Source organism: Marmota flaviventris, chromosome 17 (genome assembly GCF_047511675.1).
Source record: "Marmota flaviventris isolate mMarFla1 chromosome 17, mMarFla1.hap1, whole genome shotgun sequence".
NCBI lineage: Eukaryota > Metazoa > Chordata > Mammalia > Rodentia > Sciuridae > Marmota > Marmota flaviventris.
In genome coordinates this window covers 23347871-23368723 of record NC_092514.1, presented here as the reverse complement: position 1 = coordinate 23368723, position 20853 = coordinate 23347871, and the positions used below count along the sequence as shown (strand labels likewise).

Genomic DNA, 20853 nt, shown 5'->3' with positions numbered 1-20853 from the left:
TCTTCCTGCCTGGCCTTTGTACTCCCTCTTTCTGAAGCAATGCAATGCAGTTAACAAAAGAGAATCACATTGTTGGTCAGCCATCTACGTGAAATGTCTTCAAAGCTTCAGAAAACTGGGCTATTTTCCCATTTCTCCCAAGGCCTCTGCTTTGTCAGCTGTTGAAATAAGTAGACCGCAAGTCATGGACCAATTCTTCAACGATTGACCCCCAACAGACATTTGTTAACACTAGAAAAGAAATTGTAACTTCTTTCATCCAGGAGAGATGGCGGGGTGCCTGGGACACTGGAGAGACCTGATACAATTCACTGACTGGTTAACTGAGGGTTGACGGCTTCCAGGCTAAAAATGGTTGGTGGGTTTGCACCTAAGGATCCCTGTCTCTCTGGGACACGGTCCCTGAGATTTTCACTATCGCTTCCCCAACTCACTGGCAAGGGCTCAGATCTCTGTCCTTCCTTGGATGCCCAAGCACAGTGCCGTGACCTGCCAGATCTTCTGTGGTGCTTTCTGAGTGCCAGACACTGCTCTGCACACTTACTAGTGCACTGGGTCCTCGTGATCTTTAGAATAGGCAAGAAGAATGCGCTCATTTTCCAGATGAGAAAACTGAGGCAGAGAGAGTTGAAGTGACTTGTGCAAGGTCAAGGTGAGGGTCCAGGATTTACAGGCTTTGGAGTTCATGCTCTAATCATCAGTTCTATTACTTCCTACGAAATGCTTTAAAAAGGCTATTTAATAGAGTGGACATGCATGCACACATATATGTAACATGCATACACACGAGTACACATATCCATGTGCACACACGTTTGATGTGTATATAAATTTATAGACACATCTAAAAATTTGCCAGCCATTATTGCAGATATTGGGGTGCCTACAAAGAACAGTTCTTCCATAGAGGAATTTATAATCTAGAAGAGGGAATGGAAATAAAGAGATCATTTCAACATAGTGAAGAATTAAAATTCAGCCATCTTAGAGCAAAGAGAGAGAAAATGAGACACTTTGGTTCTGCATCTTCAGCTGCAGGCTGGGTACATGGGAGAGTGTGCATTTTGTCTTTATACTTAACTACTGACGACATTTTAAACATTAAAAAGGGCAGGATGCAGAGGCACCCACTTGTCATACCAGAGACTTGCAAGGCTACAGCAGGAGGATCATAAGTTTGAGGCCAGCCGGGGTATTTAATGAGACCCTCCTCCTCTCCAAAGAAAAATGAAAAAGGCTGGGGCTGTAACTCAGGGGTAGAGCACTTGCTTAGCACATGTTAGGTCTTGGGTTCAATCCCCAGCACCACCACAAAACAAAATTATTAAAAGGAAGTGTGGTGCCTTGGGGAGCTCAGAGGACACAGCAGAGAATCAATTTTGACTCGAGCCTTAGTGAGCGATTGCCTTCTGCCCTGCCCTGAAGTCTAAACTGACTACTGGATCCTTTCTCTAACCAGTGATGCTGGCTTCTCTCATGTTTCTCTAGAAAATTCATCTCTTCCTTGGCATATTCAGTTGTATCCCAAGATATGTCCCCCACCAAGAGAGAATTAAGTGTCTTTTTGGTAATGTTCACAGGGGATTTCCTCCCAGGATCCGATCTGACTCGATATTAGGACAGTCTCACAGGATCTACAGACACAGCTACTCACAGTGATATCATATAAAAGGACCTCCACACCACAAAGGGCAGAGGCTATTGGGCACCAACCCTTTTGTTCTAGGTAAGCAAACAGCTTCAGGAACCCCAACACACATTCTTTGATTTGGTCACACTCAAAAAAAAAAAAAAAAAAATCCACCTTCTATCTCTTTAAAATGGGTTTGGTTGCAACAAAGCACAAAATTCCACAGGACCAGCATTTGTTAGGCAGGTGCTCAACACGAATTCCAAACACGAAGAAGTTAAGTTGGGGGGGGTGCTGGGGTTGTGGCTCAGTGATAGAGCACTTGCCTAGCATGTGTGAGGCACTGGGTTTGATTCTCAGCACTGCATATAAATATATAAATAAAATAAAAGTCCATCAATGTCTAAAAAATAATTTTAAAAAGAAGTTGGATTTTTTTCCTTTGTGTAACAGTATGACTGTTATCAGAATGAAAATTTACTGAACTTACCTAAGTACGATTAAACAAAACAATCTGAGCTATTAGAATTCAGTGTTCCATCTTCCCTACCCCCCACTCAAATTACATGTCTAACAACCTGTGGCTTCAATCACATGTTGGCTTAAAATACAAGATAAATTGATAGAAGATTGTGACTGACACATTAGGAAAGCCACCGGACACTGGTGCCTCAGATGAGACTTGCATACTTGGCAATGTTTATTTTTAGAAGCAAAAGTTCCTGGCTATTTAATTTAAGCAGGACAATTCAAACATTTGTTCCACTTAACGGAGATAAGATACCACCCCCTTTGACCGTGTTTTCAGTTCTTTCTATCATTGACCTATCTTTCCCAACGGATTTTAGTAGAAAATAGGCAGCTAGTCTAAAGTTAGATAGTGTCAAGTTTCAAAAGAAAAACACATTTTTTTAATGATCATAAACTTATTTTTAAATTTCTACCGTCTTGATGAGAAAAAAAAAAAAGAAAGTCTGTGATAGCCACACGTTTTATTTTCTCTGCCAATTAAGGGGAAGAAACATTCTGGGCTTTTCGGTCAATAAATCCATGTGGGCTACATATTTTGCATGCATTGTAAAGACTTGCCATTCTCACTCTTCATCTTCTCTTCCTCCTAGTGGTTGCATGATCCCTCTTTCCTTGGTACCTTTATTAAACTCACTGTCAGAAAAGCTGAAGGAGCTCCTTCATACTAGAGTGTCAATGGTTGATCTCTTCTGTAAGAATTGTTTCGCTTAAAGATACTGGAATTTTAACATGAACGAGAGGCTGGAGCCAAAGGTGTTTAGTGAAGCACTGGATGGGAAATGCAGGGTTACCTGGACCTTAGTCTTCTGAAGTCCACCCCGGAGATGTTCATTTAGGATACAATACCTGGATTATCTGCATGTGCAGATCTGGCCACCACAGGCCACTGGCTAGCACATGGACACCTTGCCTGGGACATTCAGAAAGGTGTGCCCTGCAGAGCTGGGAGCAGCTCCTGTTTCCCAAACACTTTGTGACGTCTCAGGTTCTGGGAAGCCATACTGAGGGTGCTGTGTGCTCTTCTGTACCCTTTGCCTCTCTGAGCATTCCAGGCGGGCTGTGGTGTATCTGCTCATGACCGTGACCGACACAGCCATGCACAGGGCAAAAGAACCCCAGGCCAAGCTGTCAACAAAAGACAGAATTAGGAAGGGGTATAGGGTTGTGATTCCAGGGCCTCTTGCTGAGGGTCAGCCTGGTGAAAAGCCATCTCCTGCTTCTACCCCCATTTGGACCTGCATTGTTTTTTTTTTTTTTTTTTTTTTAAATCACAAATTCCAGAGACCAGACCAGACAATATGATTTTGAGCCCAGGGATTGACAGAACTGATTCTGGAATCATCCTGCTGGGTTTACACCAGAAGGCCCCGCCTCTTACTGTCTCTGTGACCTTAAGCTGGTTGGTTGCTTCGCTGCTTTGTGTAAGTTTCCTTATCTGCAAAACTGGACTAATACTCATGCTGTCCCACAGTGTTCTTTTGAGGCATTCAGTGAGTGAGATGATGATTAGCATCTGCTTTACCCCAAGGGGTGTTTATATGTTTACATGATTATGGGATAGAGAGAAGGGCTGTGTGACAGAGAAGGGACCAATTTGGAGAAGACCACAGATATGCAGAGCTAAGCAGACATGCTTCTGGGTGGATAATAATAATTAATATTATCGTTGTATGCTAGATGCCATGGTGAACCCTGCGTTACCTAATGTAACCTCACAGCAGCCCCCCAAAAGGGGGCACAATGAAGAGAGGGACTTCTGTGTTTCAATGGGAGACTGACTTCAAGGACCCAGCGCTCCCCTCTATACCCAGTGAATTGAGAAGGCTAATGCACTAGTGTGGACACACAGGGCAAAGGGAATTGGAGAGGCAGAAGAGATGGAAGGCACCTGGAGGAGGGATAACTCGGCTCCAACAAGGCAGGAAGTCTGCTGGATTAGCCCCACCGAATCCTTGAGAGGTCAGCACTTTCAGGTACAAATATAGCACAAAAATGTCAGGGTACTGACATTGGGATGGTTGGCCCTTGGTTCTCCTCCGTATTACATTCTCCCCCCTGCCCCTGGGAGAGCTCAGTTTTATTGTTTGGACAAAGTGAAAGGAAGAAAGATTCTAGATTCAGAGACAGCAGGTTCAGTGGAAGGTGGAGGACAGTCGTGGTCTGAAGACAGGAGGTTGCATGGAAATTTGCATATGGAGAAGGAAGCTCTCCAGTCCCTTTCTCATATCTAACTGCAGAAATCAGCCGCCATGAAGACTCATTCCTCTTCTTTTAGGTGTTGGGTGGTTCCCCTCCAAAGTGGTTGCAGAGAAAGAAACTCTACAAACCAACAAGCACGTGTGATTTTATGAGGTGGAATTTCCAGGAAAAAAAAATGGCTTCATACTCAACCACATACAAAAAGGGCCCACCAGCAGATCAATTCCAGTTCTGCTCAAGAGCTTCAATTATCCCTAAATATGACTTGACAGTCAAGGATGCCAAAATTTGATGGAAAGACCCACCAATGAACAGGGGGGAAAATATCAATCAATCAATAAGAATTCTAAAGGAAAGAGATAATGCAAGATACTAGGAAACAGCAAGCCAAAAGACAACCCTTTGGTTGGTATCTTCAGAGGGATAAAAAGATTTTACATCTGTAAATCTATATCAGGATACTAGGAAAAAAGGAACAACTAGAAAACCAAGATGAGTTCTTGGTAATTAAAATGATTCCAAATAAGAATTCAATAGAAATGTTACAGGACGTGCAAGGGAAACTTTTTCAAAAAAAGTATAATAAAAAGAGAAAGAGATATAAGGAAGTATTAGGAAAATATAAGGAAAGCAATAAGACATTGAGATAATTAACTCAAGAGACCTTGTTTGGTTACTACTTAACAAGAGTTCTAAGAAAACAGAAACCTACAGGGAAGACATAATCAAAGAAGTAATACAAGAAATATTCCCAGAATTCTAGGACATGAATGCTCAGATTAAAGGGCCTACCAAGCATAGGAAAGAAGAATGAATGTGATGGAAAGAAAATCCCACCAAGGAACATCATCCAGACATTTCAGAAGAAAACAACAGGCCACCTACAAAAACACACTAATTAGAATGGTATTGAATGCCGGACAGTAACAATAATGCTAAAAGATGACAAATCATTGTCTCCAAAATTCTAAGAAAAAATGATTATTGAGTAAGAATTCTGTACTTCACCAAACAAGTCTGGAGCATTGGATAAATACATTTCCAGACATGCAAGGAAAAAAAAATTGATCTCTCATTGAATCCTTTCTTAGGAAGCTACTTAAGGATGTGCTCCCACAAAACATGAACACAAACTAAATAAGGTAATACTATGGGACCTAGGAAGTAGCACTGCAACATATAAATGAGTGGCAAAAGTCAGTCTCATGACAAAGGGAAGTCTCTAACAGCAACCAGTTCAGAAGAGAGCAGGAAGATGGGGGGCTTTGGGGGAACTGGAGGGGGGTGGAATTGATAGATGGTTGTGCTTCATATTATTTGATTCTGAAAAGTATTTGCATATGTATCTTTTATTAAAAATTAAGTAATTGTAAGTAATAGGAACAAAACCAAAAACAAATGATGCTGAAAATAAGCCACATTCTTAAAATTCCTATGTGGTTTGGGATTTGCTTTTATCTATAAAACCAAATGATGCTGAAAATAAACCACATTCTTAAAATTCCTATGTGGTTTGGGATTTGCTTTTATCTATAGCAACAGGAGCTCGATACAAATTGGTTATAGATAAGAACCCACCTGAAATTCATCTTTGCTTCACTGTGCCTAGGGCTGGTGATAACCCCTCAGGACCAGTGGCTGTAGTACAGAGAGAAGCCCTAAAGTGATAAACAGGTGGAGGTGTATAGAAAAGCATTCATAAAACTTAACATCTTCAGACTGGGATAAAGATAAAGACAAAGAAGAGTTTTAAACCTGATAAGTTATGCAGCATAAGGATCATAGCAACACAGGCATGTTCTCCAAACTCTAGGATAGTAAGACGAGGGAGGGAAACCTGAAAGTGTTTGTTTTGCAAAGAGGAAAATCACCATCACATCCAAATATTAAGACAGATCTCCAAGCAAAATGTTTTATTTGGGATAAACAGAGATTAGGATTGGAAGAACATATGCACAGACCAGGGTAGCTTCTGGTCTATCCAAAGAACAAAGGAAAAGGTTGTGATTTTATTGAAAAAGAAAAGAGCTATTTAAGTTGTTTTGAAAGAAAGTCTATTGTTGCCAGGCACAGTGGCGCGCACCTCTAACTCTGGGGAGGTTGAGGCAGGAGGATGGCAAGTTTAAGGCCAATCCCAGCAATTTAGAAAACCTTGTCCCAAAATAAAATAAAACTGGCTTGTGATGTAGCCCAATGATAGAGTGCCCCTGGGTTCAAAGATAAATCTGTTGACGCTAGTGGTATCTTTTGGGAGTGGCAAGCCGTGGTTGGCTGGTGTTGCTGTTGCTAGGTAAGATTATTTGTAATCTTGGGGTTCCAGTTAGGCCCTTGTGGCTTTGGATTAAGCTTCTGACACAGTGTATCTAGCAGGTGTTCATGGTTAAATGGATCACTGTCCTTGCCTGTTGCTGTCCCTGTGTGACTCACAGTGAACTACAGTTTGCAAAACTTTCCTATTATTAGGCAAATCATGCATAAGAGCTCTCCCCCACTCAGGGTCTCCCTGACAGGATCTGACATGAACGATGCCATTTTTTTAAAATATTTTTTTTTAGTTGTAGATGGACACAATATCTTTAATTAATTAATTATTTTATTTCTGTGGTGCTGAGGATTGAACCCAGTGCCTCACACATACAAGGCAAGTGCTCTACCACCGAGCCCAAACCCCCAGCCCCACGATGCCATTTTTAATCCAATGACTTTCACCTAACCCAAAAGGTTACCATGTAGGATGAAAATGTAGGTCTATGTACCTCTATTTTTAGGATCTAATATGCTTTGGAGGTCTACGTTAACAAGAATCCCTGTGGTCTTTTAGGTCATGGCCAAGCCTTTCTGTTAGATTCAGAACTTCCAAGCCATAGCCTTATCTTTATATTAGGCACAGGGGCTGGGTCTCCTCTCACTGAAGAGGGGTTCTAGCTCAGGGCACTCTCTGCCAGTCTGTGTTTAAATAATGTAACAACAATGTCTTCATTTCTTGGGGACTTTGCTATGTGCCAGGCATTTTTGCAAACATAACCTCTTCAAATCCCTTATAAAACTATGTAAGGCAGATAGCCTCATTTTACAGATAAGGAAACTAGACTATAGAAAGGTCACAAAACCAACTCAAAGTCACAGGAGTAGCAGGTGTCAGCACCATGACCCATGTCAGTTGTCCTACCAGACTCGTGTGCACCGCTTGCTCGTCCACCAGGATTGAGCACCAGGAGAGAACAACTTACCAATATGACCAGCCATAGTCCCACGTCTGAGGCCTCCAATCTTCTGGCCCAAGGTTCACAGTGATTTGAAAAATAGTCGTGTACATCATGTGGGACACCATGCCCAGGAGCCCTGCACAAGGAAAGCTTTGTGAGCCATGCGTAAGAAAGCAACATGGTGGAAGAGCTCTCTACCTTGCATGAGTGGGAAGTTAGGAGTTCTCTAGTGCCCACAAAGTTCTTCATGATGTATCTGTGCTTAAACATCCTTTTACGTTCCATGTGGCATCTGATTTCTACAGTTGCAACTGAAGAGACATTCAGAAAGAGGCTGAATCACAATCAGGCAGGACCTCAGTGGATACCGGGACCTAGGCAGGAGTCTCCAAGTGTCTGTGCCCTGGATCTTTGCTATGAAGATCCAGAAGTTGAATTTTTATCACTGTATCCTCTGGTGATAAGACTCAGGAAAGATGCTACACTCATCAAGCACAAAAGCCATGTGCAAATTGGATGGATACACTATAAACAGACTTGGTCCACCTGGAGAACTGGAAGGAGTAATTTGTTCTGGGTTCTTTCTTGGAGGACAGACTCACGTAGGAGACCAAATTAAGTTGCTTTAAAGTTGTTTAGAGAAAATAGAAGTAGAACCAAAAAAAAAAAATAACTAGTTCTTTACTTTTATGAAACATTGACACCAAATTTGGATAATAATTTTTCAAAAGCTTCCAATTTATTCTGCACTTACTATATACTAGAAGCGCTCTCTCTCTCTCTCTCTCTCTGTATGTGTGTGTGTGTGTGTGTGTGTGTGTGTGTGTGTGTGCGTGTACCAGGGATTGAACCCAGGGGTGCTTAACCACTGAGCCACATCCCTAAGCCTTTTTTTGAGAAAAAAAATTTTGTTAGAGACAGAATCTCACTGAGTTGCTTAGGGTCTCACTAAGTTGCTGAGGCTGTCTTTGAACTTGCAACCCTCCTGCCTCAGCCTCCTGAGTCTCTGGGATTACATGCATATGCCACCATGCCCAGATGCTCTCTAATTTGGTCATCACTGTAATCTATATAATCTAGCTATGATAGCTAACTTATAGAGGTTAAATAACACAGCCCTTAAGTAGTAAAGATTTGAACCTGGCAGGATTCTTCCATAGGTTGAGGCCTGACCACCATACTAAATGAGATGATTTCTGTTCTCACAGCCAGTGCACCCTCTTCTCTGGTTGTGACAAAGATATACGGATAAATCCTCATCTCCGTCTTTGCCTATCCCCTTTCTGTTCATCAGTCACAAGGCAACAATGCTTCTACCCGATGGAATTAATTCAGTGACTTACTCAGGGGACCGGTCGTTCTGCTGAACTGGCCATGGAGAGGAAGGAGTCAGTTTATTATTGGCAGTGGGTACACCCAGCCTGAAGTATTGTGTTTCCCCTGGGGCAGGCTGAGGGGAATCTGCCTGTTCTACTGATGCTGCCGGAGAGTACCTGCGAATACCATGAGGATGGCTATTGAGGCATCCACCTTGAGCCAGTTGAACCCACAGCTGTAACAGCTCATTCTGGAGCCCAGGAGGATGGCACTTGTCAGGATCAGAAAGACAACCAGGACCTCAGCCCCAATGCAGAGCCATAAAACACCTGCAAAATGAAAGGAGGACAGAAGTGCTGGGCATTTAGAACTCGTAAGTACTGAAAGGTTCAAGCCTTTGATTTAGTTCACTTCTGTATTAGCTTATTTTCTGTTGCTGTAATGAAATACCTGAGGTTGGTTGCTTTATCAAGAAAAAGGTTTAGGCCTGATGCAGTGGCACATACCTGTAATCCCAGTGGCTTGGGAGGCTGAGGCAGGAGGATTGAGAGTTCAAAGCCAGCCTCAGCAAAGTCAAGGGGCTAAGCAACTCAATGAGACCCTGTCTCTAAATAAAATACAAAATAGGGCTGGGGATGCGGCTCAGTGGTCCAGTGCCCCTGAGTTCAATCCCTGGTTACTCCACCTCCCTCCAAAAAAATAACAAATAAAAAGGTTTATTTAGCTCACAGTTTTGGATGATGTAAGAGGCTGGTTCTTGCAAAGGCCCCTGGGCTATACCAAATCATGGTAGATAGCATCATGGTGAAGTAGGTACTAGAGGAAGAGATCACATGGCAAGAGAGGTGGGGAGGGACCAAGCGATCTCTTTTATTACAACTGTCTTACAAGAACAAACTTAGGGTCAAACAAGAACTGCATTAATTTTCTTGCCCCAATGACCTTAATACCCCTCACTTGCCCCCACCTCTTACAGGTCCTTCACCACCTCTAAGGATCACCACACTAGAGGCCCAGCTTCCAAAACAAGAATTTCTGGTAGACATACTCAAGCCATTTCCAGACCACAGTGACTTGTGAAACAAACCACAACTCCTTGGAGTCAAAGTCACAGATCCTCAGAGAGTTGGCAAATAAAGGGGGCTCCTAGGACCCGGAGGAGATATTTCTAAAGACTGACCATAGTTGGGAGGGGAAAATACTAAGCAAGACCCCAGGGTAGGACACGAGAGATAACTGGGATCCCCACTCCCCGGATCAAAACTTCACACATCGGTTTGATTTCAATAGAAGACACTGCCTCTTCCTTTTTGAAGACAGGCAAACTTGAGGGAAAACTATAAATGACTGTCTCATCTTTTCCCCCAGATCCAATAGAACAATAAAACATTGTTCAAATTATGAGGAGTGCCCATGGGCAGAACATGAGTACCTTGTTCTTCGGTTGGTACTACACTCCGGAAACTCCTACACCGTTCACCTAAAAGATAAAGGAAAGGCAGTCATCAGTAGGGTTGAAGGGGACACTTAGGGGCAAATAGCGCTTACAGCTCCTTGGTTCATTTTGAATGATAAAGGGGAAGTATGGAAGACAACTTTTATGCTCATAAACATGTAATGATAACGTTGTCCTATTGAACACAGGTTGGACAATGTGACCTTCTCCGGACAATGAACTGTGAACAGAAATGACGGGGTCTGAAGTTTTAAAAGCCAATGATTTGTTCACTGGTTCTCGTTCCTTTGTCTCTGTGATCACAGACGCACAGGTCAAGATGACATCTCTATCAGCCGGGGTCCCTGAACGGCTACAGTGAGGAGATATCATATTGACCTGAAAAATAAAGATAGAGTGAGCAAGAAATAAATGTGTTGATTTAAATCACTGGCATTTTAAGGGATTTTTTTTTTTGTTATTGCAGCATAACCTAGCCAATCCAGACTGATCCTGCAAACAAGAATAAGGGCTCTGACGTTAGGACACAGCATCCACTGTGATATGAATCTCAAGTCATTTTTTTTTCTGGATAAAGTATGAACATTTTAATGATTTTTTAAAAAGTGAAATTGAGAAGATTTGGAACTATCTAAGACTTTTAATAAGTAAGTGACCCAGGCTTGTATGTCATCATGCTTTCTTGACTGTAAAAGAAAGGCAGGAGTTATCGTGTGTGTGTGCTAGGTATCCTCAGACCTACTGCCAGACTCATTCATATACTCTGGGCAGGGTGGGGTGCAGGGGGTGTGCTCTGCATGAGTGTCAGCTGCCATGTTGTCTTTGTTGGATGGAAAAGCTTGAGTGGCTGCTTTAGACATATAGTCCCCTTGAAAATACCAAATCCACAGATATCTACTTGGTGTGCCGATGAAGCCAAATTCTGGTCTGAGGGAGAGGACCTGAGGAAAAATGGTTGCACAGGACAACACAGGAAGAGGCAGTATCAGTATCAAACCCAGGTGTGCAGAGGACCCCAGCTGTCCCACTACATCCCCAACTTCATGCAAACCCAGGGCTGTAAGAAAGGTGCCCGGGACACAGGGATCTGCTTCAGTTTGACCTAAAGCAGAGCAAACCAAGAAAGTAAAGGGGCATAATTCATGACTCTTCAAAAGAATGACTTTCTTACCTTTAAAATAGATCCAATGCTCCCCGTACCCCATAGTCACCTTGCTTTGAACATTAAATGAGATACAGGGAAGTTGCTATCACAGTTACTATACACCGAAACCTTATTGGAACAAAATGAGTCATATATATATATATATATATATATATATGACTTTTTTTTTTAATGTGGTTAGTAGTTATCATTGCTAATTCCTGGACTCTGAGTATTCTGAGTGCAGGGATCATGTCCACTATCTTTGTCAGAAGTTTCCAGGAACAAAGGGAAGTTTGGGGATTGTTTTTAGATCTCAGAAAAATCATTTTTCTTTTATAAAGAGAAAAATCCTGGAACTTAACATTCCTGTTCCAGAACTCACAATAGCTCGCTATTTCCTCTGGCACAGAGCTGAAATTTCTGGGCTTTTGTGTCCTGACTCATTCAACCTGACTTCCCATAGAGCTCATTTTTTTTTTTTTTTTTTTTGCTTTCTTAGCATAACCCAGTTTTCACCTCTACCTCACCAGGCTCACCTGGTGACTTTGTCAGTCTGGGATGCTTCAACACATGACCATAGACTGGGTGGCTTAGCAATGACGGAAACTGACTTCTCCATTCTGGGGACTGGAAGTCTGAGATCAGGATGCCTGCGGCTCGGTCAGGATCTGGTGAAGCCTGTCTTCCTTGTCCGTATCCTCACATGGCAGAAACAACTGGCCAGCCGCCTGGACTGTTCTCATAAGGCAGTATCAGTATCACAGCCAGGTGTGCAGAGACCATTCACGAGAACTCCAACCTCAAGACCGAATTACCACCTACAGGCCCTACATCCAATACCAAGGCCTTGGGATGAAGATTTCAACATAAAAATTTGGGAGGACACCACTATTGAGTCCACAGTGCATGGGAAGGAGCAGGTACATGTTTAAAGGTCATGAACCTTAAGGTTTATTCCATTCATTTCGATGAAACCCCAAGTGCCCATGGGCCTCCGCCCTTCCACCTCAGCCTGGCTCCTCTGCGAAGCTCGAGGAAGAACAGAAACAAAAGCCATTTATGCTGAAAACCATTTGGTTGAGCTTCTCTGCTGAAATACTTTTGACTGTGTAGCAATCGGACACTTTTCCTTGTTGATTCTCTAATGTTGCAGCAGCCCCTGAAGTATCGTGGTCACAGTGGCAAAAAGTCATCTGAGTTCCCTCAATGGGACTAGGGAGGTCCCCATGGCACTGGGGACATCTCAACACTCACACTCTGCTCTCTGGCAGAGCTCTTTAGAGCTGATATAGTACTCTTTGTTCATGTCACCACATGTCACCCCATCAGGTCCTAACCACAGCCCTGTGAGTACAGCCAGCAGCAGGAGCAGCCTAGGGACTGTGGATAACATGTGGCATTTAAATCTAAGAGCCTGGCCTCTATGCCTAGTTCTACCACAGTCAGGAATCATAGGAAGTTTCCTGACCTCTCTGAGCCTTGCTTTCTTCATCTGCAAAATTGCTAATAATAAAAGTTCTCCAATAAGAAGGTTGTGAAAGTATTTTTATAAATCACCTTACATATTCTTGTTTGTTTAATTATTGACAAAGGCAAATAGAAGTCCCTCTGTATTTGGAGGCCAGACTCAAACAGGTTGGTAGAGTCAGGAATTGAAAATGGGGTCTCCCTGGTGGACATAGTGACACAGGCCTAGAATCCCACTGGCTTGGGAGGCTGAGACAGGAGGATCATGAGTTCAAAGCCAGCCTCAGCAACAGCGAGGTGCTAAGCAACTCAGTGAGACCTTGTCTCCAAATAAAATAGAAAATAGGCCTGGGGATGTGGCTCAGTGGTCGAGTGCTCCTGAGTTCAATATCTGGTACTGCACCCCCCCCCAAAAAAAAAAAAGAAAATAGGGTTCTCCCACTTGAGACTCAGTACCTTTTTCTACATCACTGATCACTACCTGCTATTGTTATGGGCTGGGCTATATGGGCAATGACCAAACAGACTCCATTTTGCACTGAGATTCCATATCATGTAAGAAGTCCTTCTCCCATGGGAAAGCCCCACCTCTGTACCCATTAATAGTCACCTAGCATAGAAATTCTTTTACAAAGTAAAATCATTCTCTTTGCTCTTTTTCCTTGGGCAATGTACCTTGTCAGAGATTGATTGTCTAGACGTTAGTAACCATTTTCTAACTTGTACTCAACTAGGGTCATTTCGACCCACTTTCTTTCTGCTTGCTTGCTGCTATGCCAACCTGGAAAGTCCTGTGGGAAATACCAATGAACTCATTGAATTGTCTCATTAATTGCCCAATTCAGCTTCTGTACTTGCTTGCTTACATTGGCTAAACCCCCAAATGTCCCTTTTGTATTTTTTTGGCTTAAATATGAGGCCAACTGAAGACGGGCGCATCACTCTGACTATCTTGTTCTTTGGAGAGCAGGCTTAATTGGAATGGCACTGTGTAGTCTGAGAGTTATTTGAAGGTCTCCATATGGGTATAACACTATCTCTCTCTCTAATGCACAGAGGAATGCATTAGTCTGTTTTCTGTTGCTATCACAAAATACCTAAGTTTGGGTACTTTTTTATTAAAAAAGAGGTTTATTTGGTTTTCAATTTTGCGGTTTCCAGAGTATCGTGGCAGTTTCTCCTTAGCTCTAGGGAGAGCTTTCTGTCTACATCACAGCATGGCAGATGGTGAAAGTGTATGTAAAAGAGGGAGAGAATAAATACATGGCAAGACGGGAAGCACAAGGAATTTCAGGCAAGGTTGGTTCTTTTTATAACAACCTGATCTCTCAGGAACTACCCAGGGCCCCACAAAGAATACATTAGTCTGTTCTAAGGGTGGCTTCCCCAATGAGCAATGACTCTTTGTCAGGCCCCACCACATAACGATTCCCCTGCCTCAACACCACCACCCTGAGGACTAGGCTTCCAGTACAAAATACCTTAGGTGTTTTGTTATAGCAACAGGAAACAGACTAATACATTCTTCCATACTCTGGGGGACACTCAAACCATGCCCAAAGCATAGCAAGGAGTAAGGGTCTCTCTTGTCTTCTGAGGAGAGCTGCCTTTTTAAAAGAGTAAAGAGGCCAGGAGCAGAGCCAGGGGCAGGGCACAGAGTGGGTGGAGGCCAGCCGCGCAGATTAAGGGAATTCACAATAGCTTAGAAGGGTGAGTGTAGCTTGGGCCCAAAGAGTCAGACCACAGTGACCCCTTGATTAACTCGAATCCTCAGAAATGGTGTTCCTTTTGAATAAAGCCAGCAGGATTAAAAGGAAAAATCTTTATAAATCCCATGAAGCCAGAGAGACGGGTGTTACATAGCTTGGCAGCGCTTGGTGGCCAAGCAGCACAGCAAGCCAGCCCTAGGAGATGGTGCCCACGTCCTGGGAGCTGGACGCTGCCATCCCCAGTCAGCTTGGCCCATTTGGGGTGCATAGGTCCCCCTCTCCTTGAACTTTTGGAGATTGGTAGATAACAGCATAGGATCTAAAATCAACATATTTTCTTGGTTCAAGGATTGGCCTAAGGACAAGAACATCTAAGCATTGCCTCCACCTGGAATTTTCATTTCATATCCTTGTTTTAGAATGTGGGAACAAAGAAATGGTCTTCCTTTAAAGGTCTGGGCGGGGAGAAAAGGCAGAACTATTGAAGGTGGCTTGTACAGTGGAAGTCCTGAAATAGCGCTCCAGGTCAGGGTTTCCTGGGTATTTCAGTCAGCTTCTTCACTGGTGTGACCAAGAGGCCTGACAGGAACAATTCGAGGGGAAAAAGTTTATTGGGGGGCTCACAGTTTCAGAGGTCTTAGTCCACAGAAGGCTGGCTTCATTCCTTGGGGCTCTAGGGGAGGCAGAACATCATGGCGGAAGGGAGTGGTGGAAGAAAGTGGCTCAGAACATCGCACCAGGAAGCAAAGAGTGTCCAGGCTCAGCTCACAAAATATACACCCTGAAGGCACACCTCCAATGACCCACCTCCCCCAGCCACAACTTACCTGCCTACCGTCACCACCCAGTTAATCCCTATCAGTGGATTAACACACTGATTGGATTAAGGCTCCCATAAACCAATTGTTTCACCTCCAAACCTTTTTGCATTGTGTCACCCCTGAGCTTTTGGGGGACACCTCACATCTAAACCATAACCCTGAGAGAATCAACTTTTAGACAGATGGGGCTGTTTTGGAAGGAAGACACCCAGGGCGACCCCATGGGACAGCAGAACTGGGGGTGCTGGGATACCCTGGATTTGTTCAGGGCCAAGGAACCTCTTTCCCTGGCTGGATCCTCACAGCCAGGAAGATATCGTTCTTTCCCCCTTCTTGATAAAGTGAGGTCAATATTTAGAAACCTTGATGATCTTCTTAGACTCAGAAATGGGTCAAATGTCAGCAGAGGATTTTTAGGTTGATGGGCACAACATGATTCACTGAGACTTATTAGAGCTGCTGCCCTTCCACTGAGCAACTGTGGCCCTTCTCTCCAAAATGCTATTGGGTTCCTTTCCATTTACTAACCCCCCTTTTTTCCCCTTATGCCCCAAATCTCCCAGACCCTGTGACAAACTCAATAAAGTAGCAGATATTTGGAAAGTGTATTTTCCAGCGGGGACTCCCGGTTACACTCTGTTGCAAACATATTTTGTTGGGCTCATGCAATGTTCCAAAGAGATTTTAAAATTGGGACATTTTATTAAAAAAAAGGTCGAATATTTTATTTCATTTGAAAAATTAGAGGATCTGACTGCATTGGGTTCACAAGTACCAGAAGCAGGAAATTTCCAGGGTATTGGCAATCCCAGATTTTTCGCCCATTTTTATCACCTCCTCCTATAGACAAGCGTTTGAGTCTGCACCTTCTTTTGATATATAGCTTTTTATTTATCCTCTAATATGTTTGATAACCGTTTATTTTCTATTAAGGAAAAAATCAATTCTAAACTTCTTGCTTTAGGGACAACCTAGAGGTAACAATATGTCTTCGGGGAATGATGTGAAAAGTGTTCTGGGGAAGATATCGTTCTTTCTCCCTTCTTGATAAAGTGAGGGCAATATTTAGAGACCTGAACGACCTTCTTATACTTAGAAATGGGTCAAATGTCAGCAGAGGATTTTTAGGTTGATGGACACAACATGACTCATTGAGACTTATTAGAGCTGCTGCCCTTCAGCTGAGTTTTGTGTAGTTTTGTGTAGGGTGGGGGGCGGGCAGGAAAAGTCAGGACAAAGAGTTCCATATCCAGCTCTGTCAGTCTCTTCAATGGGTCACTTGTACCTCCAGGACTCAGTTTTCCCATTTGTATAATGACTCTATTGTCATAGGTCAGCCTTTTTCAAAGTGTGCTCCACCAGTCTTGCCAAATGTTAATACATACACACACACAAACACACACACAAACACACACACAAACACACAAACAGATATGCACATACATATAAAATAAAGATGATATATTGGAAAACATTGGGATATGTCATATTAATCAGTTTTCTCACAGAGATTTTGGTATGCTAATGGATATTGTGAATTTTCAAGAAGAAAATATAAAATGCAATATTTTCCAAATATGTCTATCAAATTCTACTTTTAAAAAAAAAATAAAGAGCATCTCAAGAGGCATCTCGGTGATGTGAACTTTTTTTTTTTCCTCCCAGTGCTGGGGATCAAACCTAGGGTCTTGTGCACATTAGGTAAGCAAGCACTCTGCCACTGAGGTATACCCCCAGCCCTCTGTGGGGGAATCTTTAGCAATGTACAGTGAGGCATTTGTTTAGATCTTTTTCTGTCGTGACATCAAAAATATAGTCACACATCAATCAAAAAGGGATCAAGAGATATTCCCTTATTTCTACTTGAATATGAACCAGTGAGAACAGCAGCCCTCCTTGGAATTCAGGGGGTGTCCCTGATGATATAGGAAAAACCCTCAGTGGTGCGATCCAGGTGAAGGTGGTGTGATTCAGGTGAAGGTGGTGTGATCCAGGTGAAGGTGGTGTGATCCAGGTGAAGGTGGTGTGATCCAGGTGAAGGTGGTGTGTGTGCGTGGGCGCACTCTCTGTGGGTTGGCAGAAGTGCCACGGGGATTTCCTCTAGAGGAAGGAGCATCAAAGATCCTCACACAGTCTCTGAACTATACTTTTATCTGTTGTTTTAGCCTGAGAAGAGTCACCACCCCACACACATGCTGGTTGATTTTTTATCAGAAATTTCGGGACAGTTTACACCCTCCACCTGCTCAGCGTTTCTGTGACAGTGGGAGGTACGTGCCTTATGATATGCAGGAGGCCAGGTGACACAGCTGCTTCCAGTCCTCCCCAAGTGTCTAGCTCCATGCAGAATTGAACCCAGGGCCTTGTGCATGCAAGGCCAGCACTCTACCAACTGAGCTGTATCCCCAGCTGCCCTGGGTGCAAACCTTCAAGTCCTGATGCCCGGGGGCACTGACCAATTATTGCCTTCAGTCTGGCATCATAGGGCCAGGTCTCACAGTAACTTGGGCATTACCCCAGCTCGAATAGCAAGGCATGACTCCAGGTATAGGCGTCACCCATGGGGGTTGAACTACACTCACCTATTCCTTTGTAATCCTACCCCTTTGCCCTGTTTGGGATAAAATGTTCCATGGAGCCTCCCTTTGTGTGTCCCCTTCTCTTGTTCTGCCTTTGATCCCCACTCAGCACATGAGATGGGTGTGGCTTTCCTAGATGTCAGTCAACCTGCTGACAGCAGACATCACGAAGCTAGACTCAACTCCCTGAAACCATACCTTTTGCCTCATTTGAATGGCTTCTCCCCAATAAAAGAGTTCAGCATGTGCTTCTCTCTCTCTCTCTCTCTCTCTCCATCGACCCCTAAGGTCAGAGGAGCCATCACAGGACTCAAAGAAAAAGGCATTTCTCTGTCTCTGTGTGATGATTTCGTGCAGCCCAGTTCACCTGGAGTGACCCTGAGTGTTTAGTCATGGGACGAGACACCCAGAGCCTCTCTAGTTAGACTTCTTCTAAGGAACATTGTCCTGTTGAGTTGCCTTACAGCCAAAAATGAATTACTGCTTTACCAATTTAAATAGAACAGTAATATCATTTTATGAAGGAAGATGGCAGAGGCACGTGGGATGTTGTGGTATGAGAGAATTAAGGTTTTTTTTAATATATAACAGAAAGTCAATAAATAATGTCTAAAATGAAACAATCAAGTTAAAAGTGGCTTCTTCTGAAGGGTAGGACTAAGTTATGAGGAAGGATCAGGGACAGTTGATTTTTCTTATAAGCCTTTCAAAATGAATTGGTCTCTTATCTATGAGAAAATGTCATTTTGGTTAAAACTTTTTATAAAAAAAGAAGAATGCATGTTTCTGGAACCACCCTAAACTTACTGAATTAGAACCTCCAGGGCTTGGTACCTGGGTGATTCTGATTCACACCAACATTTGATAATGGGTGTGGCCTTTTACATATAGCTATGGAAATAGAAGTAGGCAGTTCTCAGATGGGGACTTGGAAAAAGGAGTAGAAGCTTCTAAGTAATTTGTCTATGGATTTGGTGTCTATTGTTGCCAACCTCAAAATATGGGACTGTCTTGGGAATCCTTGAGGATTAGGGTCACAGACCTCCTGCATTTGACCATAAAGGTAGTGCTGTCCTTCTACAAGACCTTTATGGTAAGGTGCCCCTGAGGGTTCAATCCACAGTACCAAAAAACAAAAAAACAAAAACCCAAACCTTTAAATCTCTAAAATTAAAAAAAAAAAAAAAACGCCCCAGACTTTTACCATCATTGGGGCATCATGGGAATTGATCACTGAGCTAAGAACTTTATGGCCTTATAGAAAAATAACACTACCCATGAAGAGAGGAGTTGGGAGGCCCCTGCAGTAATCTTAATAGCCGAGGGAGTAGTCTTAACAACTGTGGGAGTTGAAATTCTCTAAGCTTCGGTTTCTTTGTTTATGAGCTGAAGAATAATATATGCCTTGCAGGGTTATTTCAAGGAGTACCTATGATAAGTGTCTAATTTGTTAAGGGTCATGCTTTGGTAGATGATGGGGGAGATACTCCCATGATTGTAAAAGTCTGTTTTGTTTTTTAATAGTACTCAGGAATGAATCCCAGTCACTTTACCCCTGAGCTACATCCCCAGTCCTTTTTGCTTTTTATTTTGAGACAGCATCCAGCTAAGTTGCTGAGAGTCTCGCTCAATTGCTCAGGCTGGCCTTGAAGTTGAGATCCTCCTGCCTCAGCCTCCAAAGTCATGGGGATATAGGCACACACCACTGCGTCTGGATGTATAAGTCTGTTTGTGGAGAGAACCTTCTGTTCCAAGACCCCTTAAAAGTACAGGAGAAATATCAGGGATGTAGTTTAGGGTGGGTCCACCTTTGATCCTCTAGGATTGGGTGCCAATGACAAAGGGTAAAAGCTAATGTTCAATAATCACTTAACAAGGTGTCAGGCTCTGTTGCAAGTACTATATGGGAATCTCGTCATTTAACCTTTACAATAACTCTACCGAGATAAGTACTGCCACCATTCCCATGTTATAGATGGGGAAACCTGAGGGTCAGAGGACATTGTTTAAGAAAGCATTGACAGTCTGTGGCACAGCCAAGATGCAAACCCAGGTGACCTGGCTCCAGAGCACCCCCTTGTGGCCACCATCTTGCACCTGTGCCCCTGGGACCCTGCTGACGGAGCTCACCTGTGCTGTTGAGGTTCTCCTCGCAGGATTCCCAGAGCCCCACGTGGAGCCGGCGCTGGATGAATTTGTCGTCCCCTATTTCCCAAATGTACAGGACCACCTGGCTCTCGTCCTTGCTGCCATAGCTGCTGTTGGACCGTCTGAAGTGAATGCAATTCTTCCCGTGCAGCTGGTCGAGGCACAGGGGCTTCGTGACCTTCCGTGCCCCTTCACACCAGTAGCTGCTGCTCACCGCGGTGAGGGAGAGGGCGAAGGCCAGGCAGATGGGGAGGAGGGTCAGTGCCTGCTGCCGCCTGGCCCTGTCCATGACTGAATGAGGTGCTCGGCTGCAGGCTGAGCCGTGGGGCCAGTTCCTCCCCTCTTTATCATGGTCCCCACTCCTCAGCCCTGCCATCTGGTGTCCTGACAGTCTCTTCAGGTCCCCTGGGAAATCAGAGTGCACTCCGGTGTGCTGCATCCACGTGAGCATGGTGGCGGGAGAGGGCTACACTCAAATGAACACAGAACTGGGACACAGGGTTGGACCTTCAGCCCTCCCCCGGATGGAGATGTGCAGGAGGGCAGTGCTTGATTTTAAAAATTTGTAGTGAAATAGACATAACATAAAATTTGCCATCTTGACCATTTGGAGGGTGCAATTCAGTGGCATTGAATACACACA

The 20853-nt window shown here is 43.6% G+C and overlaps 1 protein-coding gene across 1 annotated transcript; it reads right to left on the bottom strand.

Moving 5' to 3' along the window:
• Window positions 1-3051: 3051 nt before the first annotated feature.
• Gsg1l2 (GSG1 like 2) lies at window positions 3052-20499 on the bottom strand. Its single transcript, XM_027946816.2, has 5 exons — window positions 20193-20499; window positions 10316-10363; window positions 9060-9212; window positions 7591-7702; window positions 3052-3286 (listed from the first exon to the last, which is right to left on the bottom strand). Exons 1-5 carry the CDS (start codon window positions 20497-20499, stop codon window positions 3052-3054), a joined length of 855 nt encoding a protein of 284 aa, XP_027802617.1.
• Window positions 20500-20853: the final 354 nt, after the last annotated feature.

Coding starts and splice junctions, on each gene's coding strand:
- Gsg1l2 (XM_027946816.2), bottom strand. CDS start 20,499: ATGGACAGGGCCAGGCGGCAGCAGGCACTGACCCTCCTCCCCATCTGC. Junction 9,213..10,315: donor AGTACCAACCGAAGAACAAG/GTACTCATGTTC, acceptor TTCATTTTGCAG/GTGTTTTATGGCTCTGCATT. Junction 7,703..9,059: donor CATCCTCATGGTATTCGCAG/GTACTCTCCGGC, acceptor TTCCTTGTGCAG/GGCTCCTGGGCATGGTGTCC.